We start from the raw sequence: 13764 nt of genomic DNA, 5'->3' as shown, positions 1-13764 counted from the left end.
TATTAACAGAGATTTTAACATTTATCGATACTAAATAAACACTTAAATTTATTCTATAAATAGTAAATAAAGAAAGACTTTGTACGAAATAAAATCCGAATGTTTATTTACGAAGTCGCTTGTCGATGTCGATGAAGCGAGCTTTCGGGGCGGAGTGAGAGAGCTTACTGCGGGAACGAAGGGCGGGCGGCGGGCGAAGTGCTGCAGCGTCCCGTTGTCATGGTAACGCGGTACGTCGCTGCGGAGGGAAGCTTTTCAAATTCTATTTTGTCGGACGTAATTTGGTGAATATTTAAAATAAGCCGAAACCTTGACGTTGCTTTAGTAAAGTTTTTTTTTTATTTGGACATAATGTTTATGACAAAATCATGTAAATATTCTTTAAAAAAATGATAAGTGTACCAGAAAACAAAATGGATTGATTATTTGTACGCATTAATATTATTATTACAAAAGGGACCGTATACAATAATAAATAAAAGATATTTTTTGGGTATCGCTTTTTGTTGGTAAAAAATCTGTACTACTATAAAAACGAACAGAATGCAAATCGGAGGAAAGGTGAATTTTATTTCGTTGGCCGCTACGGAGGTGATTTATGTTGATACGTGCCGCTCGTAAGTAATTACATATACACGAAGCAGTTGAAATATTAGGGTTGGCACTCAAATTAAATTTACTACCGAGATTTAATCGTAAATCGTTACAGCCCTATACTATATGACCTAAGCTTACTAATAAAAAAAATTAAAACACCTAATTCAATAAGGCTTATTTAATTTTTTTTGAAAAAAGTAGGAGGCTTTCTCTTATTCTTTAAGTATGTAGGCCTTATAAGCGCTTTAAACAGCATTTTATATTATTAATTATCATTATTTATTTTATTTCATTTTATTAGCAAAACCTTTATTAAGTAACAAGCATGATTAATGGAGATTATGTTAAATAAATACATATTTTATGTGTTGAAAATTGAATTAGAGTTAATACTCGGCTCTTCACTAGTCTGTGTTGTTGATTTCATAGTTTCACAAACACGGAAGGGAACGGCTACGATATATCCCTGGGGTCACTTGTTAATCGAATTTTACGACATCCAAAGAAAATGGAGACGATTCTATTTGACATAAATAAAAGTGGTACGGTTAATAAAATTATTTATCTTTCTATGAAAACTTAAATTCACTATCTATCTTATTTACGTAATAAACATTATTTATAGTAAGAGTTAAGCAATCAAAGTGACGAAAGGCCAAAGTCGTAATTTCGTCGATATTATTGAGCCCACATATCTGTAAATCGCTTCCAATTTTAAGGATCAAATAATTTTTAACCTTTTACCGAAATTCTTATTAATCCTTACAGTTCGATGTTCAAATAAAATACATGAAATAAAAGTAGAAAAACTTCATTCCATTCTCTTTAACGAAAATAAAGTAATATAATATGATTTGACAGAATAAACTCGGCTTGAAGAAATATTTATTATTCTAACTCAAAAAAGTTTTGTAAATGTTACAAGTAATATTAGCAAATTCTAAATGATTTTATTGTTTTTTTTTATTTCTATTGTGATTAATAAATAACCAAAACACATTTAGCATCACTTAGATGCACTTGTATAACTTCGTATTGGAAAGTGTGTTGAACATCGCTTCGTTTTTAATTAAAAATAAATTATTAGTCCACATTACGTTCCAATATGCGGGCACATCACAATGATATCCATTGAGGTCGCGTCTGCTGCACTCCAGCGATCAATGATCGTAAACACAATGACGACATGCACTTATCAACATCGGTAATTTCACTAAATATTGTCGAATAAAATTATTTTCAGAATCTTATTAAATAGCAGTTATAATACTATGTTATAAGGGAACATTTTCTATTAAAATACATTGTATATTAATTAAAAAACAAAAACCTGATGTCATAAGACACTCAAGGACAAAATACTATTAGGATGACACGTCGTCAAAATCAGTTTAGTCGTTTTCGTTACAGGCGGTTACAATGAAACTTGCATTCAAACACACACACGCACACACACACACACACACACATACACAGACACACACACAATCATTCGCGCGCAAAATCATTCACACGCAAAACATTATCCTTCTAAGTAAATCGAATGTACAGTACGAAAGTTTACAATTTTTTGTACCTAAATTGGGGATTAAATTATTATTAGCTCCAAGAAAATAATTAATGTCACTTTCAGAGTTGGAATTCCTGTCATTTACAGATTTTTAAATTCTTCTCGTTTTTTCTTTTATACTTCTAAGTGAATCAACGAAATTGTAGATTCATTTTATTCGTACAACAAAATAACATAATGCTTTGTATATTTTTTAAATATTCTTATAGAAAATTCATGAATGTTTGTAAACTATGTAGTAACATTTAACAAAAAAGCTTCTTGAAAATAAGTGAGGAGATCCTGACCAAACATTAATAAAGAACAAATCATGAGCTTCAAAGGCAAATGAGCGAATGTTCAATGGCGTGTTCAGATTGTAATGGTTCAATACGCGGCGTCGTATCGCGTAACTCTAATCTCCTCGATTATGAAGTCATTCTTGTTCACAATATGATACTATAATAAATATTTAACAATGGTTTACGAGCAATATCTTTTTACGATGACACTGTAACTGACGCAATCAAAGTGGTTAACTAAACAGTAAGGGAGTTCCTTAGCAGGTCATCGTATTAAATCTAAACTAAGGAAGACCACTTCATCTCATTATGGCAAAAAGAGTCTTTCTTGGTTAAAATATACAATGAAATTTACAACCGTCTTTGAAATTCTATCCGTATTTCTCTAGGAAATAACAATGTTTTGTACCCCTGTTCCAATAGTAGAAAAACAAGATAAAAGAATATTCTGTTACTTTCTTTACTCATCTCAATGTTCATCGTTTGAGTATAAAGTTGATTGTCACAATAGTATCAGTCGTAAGTAACAAATCACACTTCAAATTTGCGTTCAAGTTAATAACTTGATTGCACCATTTCGTAACTTGTAACAACTCAGTACTGGGAGTTTATCCTTTAAAGTATAGTATCAATTCTTGTAGCCTAGTATGAACAATGTTACATTATGTACCATACCTCGTGTTCCTTCATTATACCTCGTCGCCCTCATTACACTCCGGATAATATAACGAACACGTTGCTCCCGATCACTTTCATGCGACCTGAGCTTTAGAATCTGTATTTATTTATAGATCACTCTTATGCTTAAAGGTTGTTAATATATTCGTATCCCACTGATTACAATATCTAAAGTTATTTAATTACAATCATCAATTTTGTTTCTTCTCACATCACATAGACAACAAATCTCCACTGTACCAACATGGTTGATGAAGGCCTAGTCACCTTGTCTAGGATAGGCTTCAGACCCTTGATGGGGACAAGTATAAGCTCGTTACTACCAAAAAAACAGCATCAAAGGGTAAATAATAAAATACTATTGATTTATAAAAAACGCGTAACATATTTTACCATCTCCCAGCGGTGAAGACAAATAAAATTCATTTTGTAAGGACGAAAAGGCAATTATGTGAAGAGTACTTCACTCAGAGCTCGAACTTAAATTGAGGAAGTTCGTACATTTGATAAATAACTAATGATTTCGCTTTGAACAATTCTCAAGAATTTCCGGAAGGTATAATATCGGCAGATAACAAAAACTTCTAATTTATAACACACACGCACACAAAGATTAAATAAAGCACACTTCAATTAAAGTAACAGATAAGTGGAAAAACTATCCTTACTACTCCTTATTACTATTATACATGCAAAAGTAACTTCGTCTATAAAAAAGGGGTTGTAGTGGTTGAAAAGGGGCTTGGAAATTTGTATGAAAGTATCGTTATTTTTTCAGTGTAAAGCTTGAAACGTAGTTCTGTTTAACAACACATTTTTCAAACAATATATTACTATTTATTTTTATTATTAATCTGTTGATTTATTTTGTGTAAATCCACATACATAAAGTACTTAAAACATCATAAGTGAACAAGTTTGTTATTGTTGAAGATAATATGAGATACATTTTTGATGGGAGACTAATAAAAAGCGGCGATAGTGAATGACGTGGGTTGTAATAACATAATGCGGGGCTTGGGCGCCGTGACGTCGCGACCGCACGGCGTCTATCCGAATATCGCATCTCTCCAAGAAAGCACGATACAGTCACTACGGATTTTTTCCATTTTCTCAATATATTTAGAGCTGTCGCCTATGACTCCATCCGCACGGTATACATAAAAAATTAATTTACATCCTATGAGTTCTTCCAGACTGTGTTCTACATCTGTACCAAATTTCAGTGAGATCCATGCAGTCGTTCTAGATATACCTTCTGTTTGTTAGAAACCGAAAATGATCTTTTCTAAGGTACAGAATGAATTATTTTGCACTTAAAACCGTAGGTACACTTTCATCCCTTAGTGTAATTTTTAAGTAAAATTAGAAAATACAGACTTTCGTACCCCTTAAATATCAATCTTACGCAGAATCGTTTCCGAAACAAACCAATGACTCAGCGAAGCTTTATCGACTAGTCAGGGGTTGCCAAATGTGTCCGCAAAGCCAAGGTCAAACTATAGACTATGCAGTATTTTCATTGTAAACAAAAACGTATCTAAAATGAACGGGGATACGATCGAAATTCGTATATCTTTTTAATGGAAAAAAATATAAATAAATCGAAAGTATTAATTGTTATTAACTTTATTGCTGATGGCTAATTGCTTGATTCCATTTTCAAGCTATCACCATATAAATTAATTTAACTAATCTTATTAAAAATAATATGTTAAAAATTTTATTTTATAGGTATTCTTGTTTGGTAACTATCGTTTTATAATTTTCAGTCTTTTGGCTTTTTTTAGCCTGGTTATGTCCAATTTTCTATTATATGCAATAAATTCAAAAGCATTGAAAATCTCCAACAAAATTAAGTATAACAAACTTTATAAAAAGTTTAAAAGCTACTCGTATTTTACAAATAAAGGTTTCCTATAATCTATGATTCTATCTATCTACTACACGAGCAATGGTTGAAGTGTGACAATTTGTTCGCGTCGACTGGAGTAATCAATTTAGCCAATTGGATACCGTAAATATTTCAAACTGGATAACAGAGAAAAAGAGCTTCATTTTAATTAATAAGAATAATAATGACAAAAACAAAAGCATCGTCCCAACAAAATAACGTGGCTAATTTATATTATATACTACCTGTTGCCCGCGACTCCGTCCCCGTGGTATTAGAAAAGTTATTTAGTGGCCTATGTGTTTTTCCAGACTATGTTCTACATCTATACCAAATTTCATCAAGATCTATCTGGAGTTTTCGAGATATCTTCAAACAAAAGTCCATCCAACCATTCATACATCTAAACATTCGCATTTATTAAGATGAATTTCATTGATGATTTTAATGATTTTACGTTTTTTTCTTTTTGTAATAAGCATCAAAAAGAGCAGCAATGGCTGGCTGGAAAAAGGAGTTAATAATAAAATTAAAAACAACATTTTTGTTTGACAAAATAAAAGTTGAAGTTGTAACAGTGAAATGAGCGGGTACTAATGGCCCGTGAAATGAAATCGTTCACGTAGAAATATTTCCAACCGTTGAGAATTCAATATTTTGTTACGGAGTAAACATTCCATTTCCGCTGAAGATGGTCCGAGATTTAGATATCTCGGATGGCGCTCAAGATTCCAACGTTGTCTTTGTACTAGATATGCAATGTTTTTACACAAAGACTTAGAGATTACAACTTTGTTGATCAGCATGCTTGTTTGCAAATCACGATCAACAATGTTTGGACACTTCCACACAATGCAATAAAATTGGTGACATGTGCTTGTGACTTATTCCTAAACTTTTTGACGATTTCACTAGCGATATTGCAAATCCAATGTAAAATAGTTACGCCTTATTAATCGTTGATTTCTGAGACTAAAATCTTCGTTTAAACTTATTGTAATCTCTGTTTTGTTTTAGGTAATGACACGTGACGATGTGTTTTATTTATACAATGGTAAGTAGTTGTCAATATTATTTTCCTTTGACTACAAGTCGTTCCGCTTCCTTCCTACACTTGACCCGATTGTAAAGCTTCACAAATGTCTCTTGCCAATTTACGGCCGACGAAAGCGTGCCTTATCTAATTTTTATTCAAGGAACATGATGGATTGATTTTATTTTCTTCTACTGGTTCTACATTTACATTTATTGCAAATTAAATTATATTATCGCTGGCCGAAAATAATTAATGTATGTTTTGATCCGTAATATCTTGAAAAAAGTTTCACAACCTTCTTGTAAACACTAGACCGTCTGTGGTTTTATACAATCTTCAAGAAAATAAATGTATGCCATTAGAATAATTAGTTACTGTTACTTAGTAAACTGCTTAGAAGGTTTAACACAACTTAAATAAAAAAAGTTTAAGTTCGTTTTTTAAAAAAAAAAGATAATGTAAGAGTAAGTTTAAACTCAGTCGAACGTTTCTATCAACCTCTTCAATCTTCTTCACACGGACAGAATTTCTAAAGCAAATAATTTGTATGAAGTGAGTCTTTTCATAACTTTTTGACTTGAACAGGTACTCGACTTAAGTGCACTTTGTCCCTCCTACAAGCTCGTCTACTCATCCGACATACAACTTACACTTCTCTTTGTTTCTAAAGACTTCTAATGAAGATTTATTCGTTTTAATTTTGTTTCTTAACAAGCAAATCGATAAATACATACAAAATTAACTTGTTAAAAGTATTATAAGTAACACCACAACTGAGTGTTATATATTCAAATTAGTCGAACTGAGCCAATGTTATGCGTTATTAAATATTTGTCCCCAAACGAATAATTTCTAAATACTATTTTTTTTTTTCAAAACAAGTTTCTCGTGATTTATGTTAGAATTAGAGATACTTTTTCTATTTGAAAATAAAGGTATACTAAATAAAAACCCTAGTGTGATTCATTATCGGGAGTGTCTGGAGGCCTATAATCTGCTCTCCCTTCGGACTTCCATTTGTGAGGGATCGTTAAATGACGTCACGGCGGCCATGTCTGCAGATAATACGTCATAAAATAAATTACTGTCGTTATGCGTAGCAAGGGAAGCCCGTCTGTAAGGACATAGCGAAGTTGATGGGTCATTCGGGCTAGTTCTATCATAGGAGGTGTATAAAATGGCATTATAATGTTTAATATTCTAGCAAAAGTAATTATGTTGTTTATTTTATTCTATTTATAATAGTTCTAACACACCTGGTATCTTCCTACGTTCAGTGGTTTTTTCTTTAGGCAATTTTTTATTGAGACTCATCTTTTAGAACATTAAATAGTCCTTTTTATACACTTTTTATTTCTTGTTTGAGAAATGTGTGACGGCCTTGATGGTCATTATTTTTTCAATTCTTAAATCTTGGGTAGTTAGTAAAATGAGGTTTCCAAGATAAAAAGTAAATACAGGACATTCCCATATATTTAATGTTGTCAGCATAGCCGAATATTTGTTTTATATAATCTACAAATATTGTATCGGAAGCGTAACCCAAAACATGAATGGAATGAATAGAACGAATCATAACAACTGCGAACAAAGAAAAGTGTTTTGAAAGAATACCAACCTAGCGTGTATTTACACAAGACAATATTATGTGCGAAAACAAATTCACACAAATGTTAACACAATTTTAAATAGTGTAGTACAGAATTCTATCAAGTGTCTTAATTTAAGTTAAAAATGCGTTAATTAAAAAAAAACTACGTAATAATTAGTAGGCACCTAATTGAAGTTATAATGCATTAGTTGTCAAATATCTTATAGCTCTTAACTTCGCGCAAGACTCTTTGCAGAACACAATTTTAGGTGTAGCATAGCGCAGTGCACCGATGACCTTGGATCGCCAAGATATTTGAAAGAACTTTATACCACATATATTATAAGTTCTGCAGATATTCCTAACGATAAAATTAAAGACTTAAAAAATATTTTAAACATAAAAGTGCGTTGTAAATTATTCTTTAGAATGTCCTAGATTGCTACGCATAATAATTGGTGAACTTAATAAGTAGCGTCGCGGTCGTCGCGGCCTTGCTCCGTGACGTAACACGACAGTGCCTCCTATCTTCACACCGGCTGAGCTATCGTGCGTGCGCCCGCGCCGTTCTGTCGTTCCAAATTCAAAGTTTATTATTTTTTAAACAATCTGCAGTGTCAGTATTTTATGACATTTAATTGAAACTTTTTCATTCAAATTAATTCTTTTTCTTGGTAAAGTGTGGCAAGTTAAAATGCTTGAAACATAAAAGATGACTATGTGACCATTGAAAGTGCATTGGATTATATCGAAACTGTTTATTCTTGAGGAGGATTGTTCTATTATATGAGTGTAAGTTATAATTTCATATTTGTATTGTTTTCTGTAATATTCTGAGAAAATTATCAACAATAAAACATTATTAGTTAATTTTCATTTAAAATTTTAAATTAGACGATAAAGTCGTGACTAATGTAGGTAGAATAAAAAACAACATTTTGAAGTAAATACGATGCAAAAACTATTAATTGTTAACTCATTTATTGAGTTTGTCTAAAGTATACTATAAATTATAACATTGTAAGGACAGAGCAATATAAAGGCACTAACAAATTGATAAAAAGAAACATATTCAACTAGAGAAGGTAAATGTCAAAGCCGAAACAGGTTATAGGGAAGCCAAATAAAGAATTCCCGCATACCTGAACCAGTCATATTTCTTTTTATTCTTGTATCGAATAGTCCATAATATATTATTCTAGATAAAGTATGAAGAAAGTACAAGACAATTGAAATATTTTTTTTGTAAATTTATTTGACATTCTGTAGGTTTTTCTTACAAACGATTTATGCTTATATTCTTGTTTTATTCATTAACTAAACTGCGACTCCGTTTGCGCGGAAATAAAAATTTACTAGCCTATGAGTTCCAAACTCTTTTCTACATCTATGTCAAGTTTCATGAGATTCATTTAGCTAGCTAGCTTGGAGATGCCTTCAAACAAACATCCATCCATCTAAATATTCGTATTTACAATATTAGTAAGATAATTGTTGCTAAGACAGGGACGAATAATTCTTACGATCGTCATGTCCCTGACGAATTAATTAACGTGTAATTGTCAAATCAATGACCATTTTAGTCCCGTTTCTGTCTAGACAAAAATATACTAAGCAAGCTATTTTTGTTTTCAATATTTTGTCTATTAATTAAAAACTGTATAACTGTTACTTTTTTAAATATGGTATCATCAAGTTTCTTTACACGTTCGTGAAAGCTGTTAGAAATTGACGTTATCTTATATAGAATCTTGTAAAAACTATTTCCCTATGAAGATCACCTCCTTAATTGGAAACTTGTACTCTCTTATTGGTTGAACCTCTGTATTGGAAGTCGTTTTTATCATGTATCATGTTTCTGAAGAGCGCGCTGTCTTCAATAAAATTTAATACGTTGATAACTCCCAGGACTAAATAAGTATTTCCTTGATCATGTTACTAACAGATTTTTAAAGAAAAGACGATTTACCAAGCCAGTTAAATATATCGTTATATTACAAACAGTTGGCCGCGACCTATTAACAGTCACCCGGGGATAGGTAGCATGTAGCTTCCCAATAGCCAAAGAATAGAAGAAACAAATCGATGGTAATATTTTTACTGTAATGTTTACTTATAATTTTCCAAGCTTTATGCTACTACAATAGAACATATTATGTTAATTTCGCTTGTCCTTCTTAACACGTATCTCATTATATTGCATCAATAGTTGGCATGCATATTGTGCAACGACCTAATGACACAAATGATACGTCCCTAACCGATGCGTAGATAAATTTAAATTGATTATTGTAAACGTATGAAGAATAGTATGACAGAGCGAAAATCTTGCCAAGTATTTAAATTATCAATTTAGAGTCAAGACTTTACGTATACATTATTTTGTTAATCAAAGTTTAACTAAAGAAATAACGCCGTTTTCAAACTATCCGGGTATAATTACATTCCCGATACATAAAATGTAATGTCGTCTGGGCCATACACGAACCACAGTTTACAGTCGCCTTTAAAATTGCTGCAAGCCATACGTACCGCTTCAAACTGTTAATACCAACTACTTGAATATGTTAGTGTATCCCACCCCTTAGTTTTTACTATGTTCACCGATGAGAAGCATAATATATTAATGTTTATAAGTTCTCTTAACAACTATAGCATGAATACTCGTAAAAGTAAGGTAAAAATTTTGATTGCAAATGCAAGGTTTTGTGTGAATGTCAAAGTCGTTGCAATTACTTGTTAGTACTTGTACCGTATTCGTGTAAATGACATCATGTCTCACAAGGTAAAGAACTTGTATCAACTTTGATTAAGTTGACAAGATAATATAAGATTTGAATTATGTAATAAAGAAATTTATTTACTAATACCATAATAACCTAGCTATCATTGTAGCACACATAATGTGTTAACGAACATTATGATAATAAAAGTGAGAATATTCTAGCCTGTACTTAAAGTTATCGTATCATTAGTTTTACGATGCAAAATTCAAGAGTTTATCAAAATGTATACAAATGAACTGAATAATGTTTGTACCGGTTTTAGTCACTTATAAAATTGTCAAGGATACATACAGAGTTTCACGACAATATGCTAAATACATCGCCGAATTATGTCATCAATGTGACAAAAAACCTAGACATGCTTTTTCTAGCTTTATCTGTGTATTTATTATGTCTATATTTTGTTCCGTTTTTAATAAGTCTACTTTACTCTAGTTAATTTTATTGTTTTTAATTCCGTAAGTGGTCATAGACAATTAGAAAGCTCGATGAAATCATATTCGATTAATAAAGACAATATAATTTAGGAGTTGAACGTTATCATTTGTTGTCGCATTAAAGACATGATGAATTAAAATAATTATCTATTCTAAATATTATTGTTTGTTTTTATTGTGATAAACGACATGTTATGACCACAGACAATTTAACAAACATATGCACACACAGATAAGTAACACTTATTAAGTTTTTAACAAGTAATAATTATTATTTAATAAAATAATAATTAATTTTACTATTGAGTAACCTGAAAATGTTTACTCGATGTTTTATGTTGATGCAAAGTGAATTGAAAATTTAAATCTTTACCATTTCTTCACAATGAACACATAATACGGTTGGTTACACACTTAGGTACACTTTTATCGTTTTTGCTTAAGAAATAGGATCAACGACACCAAGTCATTGTTTTCATACGAACAATGAACTCTTTGTCAATTATTCTTTATGGTATTAAGAAACTCGAGTTTCGATAAGATTTGTAAAATGTATATTTGATCATTAATAATTTAAAAACCTGTGAAATTGAAAGCCGAAACTCTTCTATTAATACATCTGTAGAAGTTTTTTTATTTTATTTAAAAGCTATACATTTTCGTAAAATGTCGATATTTGGTTTTAACATTTTTTATCGCACATAGAAAATCCCAATGTTCATCTATAGTAATAACCTAAAAGACTTACGTCTTTGATAAAATTATGTATAACAATAAAAATATGTCAGACAAAAACAGACTCAAATCTGAAGAAACCTTACGTCGTAGCAAAAAGTTGATGAATTGATAGCGGTTCATCCCAAGTTGTCAACTCACATCTCATCTATATATGTCGTTGTGTTACGAACACTCGAATTATGAATGTTTTTGTGCTATGTCCCTAATTCGAGCGAAATCCCTTTATGACGTTCCCTATTTACTGCTTACAATTGTTACTATATCTAAGTCCTGGCAGTTTAAGGAATATTCAACACAGTCGTAAGACTTTACTTAACGTAAGCGTTATTCGTAATAAATGGATGGGAAGGTGTTGGCAGAGTAGGGGACGCATAGGAAGAGGGAATATCCTCTATCTGTGCGCCCTTTTCTCTATCGATTAAATGAAGGCAACGCATCTGTAAATGCAGATCACTTCCCTATTTTAGCCAATTCAACTGGCTACTTTGTCATATTACCACCTTTTGCCATAAAAAAACAAGTAGGTAAAGAAAGAAAAATTGTAACAAAAACACAATTGTCATCTCCTCTTTTTCTCTTTAAAAAATATAAAAAAAAAATCATTTTTTGTTGGGATCTGTCGGCAGTGGAAACTCATTGTCAAAACAAAACATCTATATTCAATGCTCGTTGTGTTCTTCAAAGCGTGTAATGTCTAATAAAAGTACAAGAACAGATAATGCTTCCACTTGAGATAAGAAGGAAAACATTTACCAAATATATCCCACCTGAAGTATCCATTTTCGCTCAGCCGAAGAGCGCTTATACCTTTTTATAAACGGCTCTCGTCCTTGGCCCGTTCGTTTAGAGTTATTAACCTGAGACCCTCTCCCTACATTATCCTTTAACAAAACGCCGGCTCGGCGAACCATGACGATGTTACCTAGCTCCCATTTTACAATGACCCATCTGTTGTTTATTAACTCGTTTGATAAGATACAACCGCAGAGTTCTTATAATCTGGACGAGCTTGCCAATTAAGCGCCCAAAAATAGCACATCGTTTTTCACTAACGTATTACAGCTATGTTAGGTTAAAAGATAGTTCAATTTATTGCTTTACTTCATGCTTGTCTTTGAGAGCAATGAACGCGAAACAATCGTCTTCACGATCGTTGCGAATGCAAAATATTCTCATGTAAAAACTGGTAGAACATACACGAAATGTTAGAGTACAAATTTTATAATATTTCTATCATCTTTTGTAATATTTATATATAAATGTATATTTATAATAAATGACGATAATATGAAAAAGAAGTCCACTCCATGTCTCGTTTCAGTGATACTTGACTTAAATGTAATAAATCAGGTGAAGCAGGGATAATGGGCATTTCTGCTTTTCTATTTCTTAAGGGTCGTGTACTCACTTAAATTGTCTTGATTTTTATTTCAGAAATACGAATGACAAGCAGAAATGACAAGAAAATTTCTTTTTTGCTTCCCGCTGCGGATGGGGAACGTTGTGTTTGGCTACATTGTTATTGTAAGTACTTTTCTTTCTTAAGCTTCTCCTGAGGAAATTTAATAGCAAAGTTGTACCTTGGAGTCTTGCTTGCAAGTTTTGAACGAGGCAAAATTTGCTATAATAAATTTAACAGGCGCACAACTTGTACTGTATTTTCTGTGGGGTCCGAGATCTTTTTACTTCGTAAATCTAATTAGATACTGTTGACAAGTAGCTTCATCAAACATTTGTAAGAAAAAAATAATACTATTATGAAAATTCAAATACGCTTAATATGTAAATGTTAAGTAAGTATTAATATAACTTGAATATATTTGGAACAAAATAAACACAAAACAAATAAACACAGATACCAACAATGATTTATAATTTTATATTTAAATTAACCATGATAAAAATTAATTAAGTTACTACACACCAAAGCGTTAGTCCGAAAAATCAACGGACAAAACATTTTCTTGGATGTAGCGTTAAAGTAATTAATTCTTATAAAGTTTTTATCCAATTCCAGATAATAAGCATGGCAGTGGTGGCATTCAACCTTTATCAACTCGGCTTGGCTATAATTTCAAAGGACGATAATGAACTAGAGGCAAAGTTCAGTAACTTCGACAAATTGGAAAATATATTTGGAGATGAAAAGAAGGACC

The 13764-nt window shown here is 31.6% G+C and overlaps 1 protein-coding gene across 1 annotated transcript in view; it reads left to right on the top strand.

Moving 5' to 3' along the window:
* Positions 1–8166: 8166 nt before the first annotated feature.
* Positions 8167–13764, top strand: part of LOC106113870 (uncharacterized) — a gene marked incomplete in the record, with an annotated part of 9743 nt that continues 4145 nt past the window's right edge. The window contains 3 exon segments of the mRNA XM_013306914.1: positions 8167–8439; positions 13043–13132; positions 13626–13764. Coding sequence (XP_013162368.1) covers positions 13064–13132; positions 13626–13764 — 208 coding nt within the window.

The sequence above is a fragment of the Papilio xuthus genome, unplaced genomic scaffold, assembly GCF_000836235.2.
Source record: "Papilio xuthus unplaced genomic scaffold, Pxut_1.1 DF828177.1, whole genome shotgun sequence".
NCBI lineage: Eukaryota > Metazoa > Arthropoda > Insecta > Lepidoptera > Papilionidae > Papilio > Papilio xuthus.
This window is presented reverse-complemented; position numbering and strand designations above follow the sequence as displayed.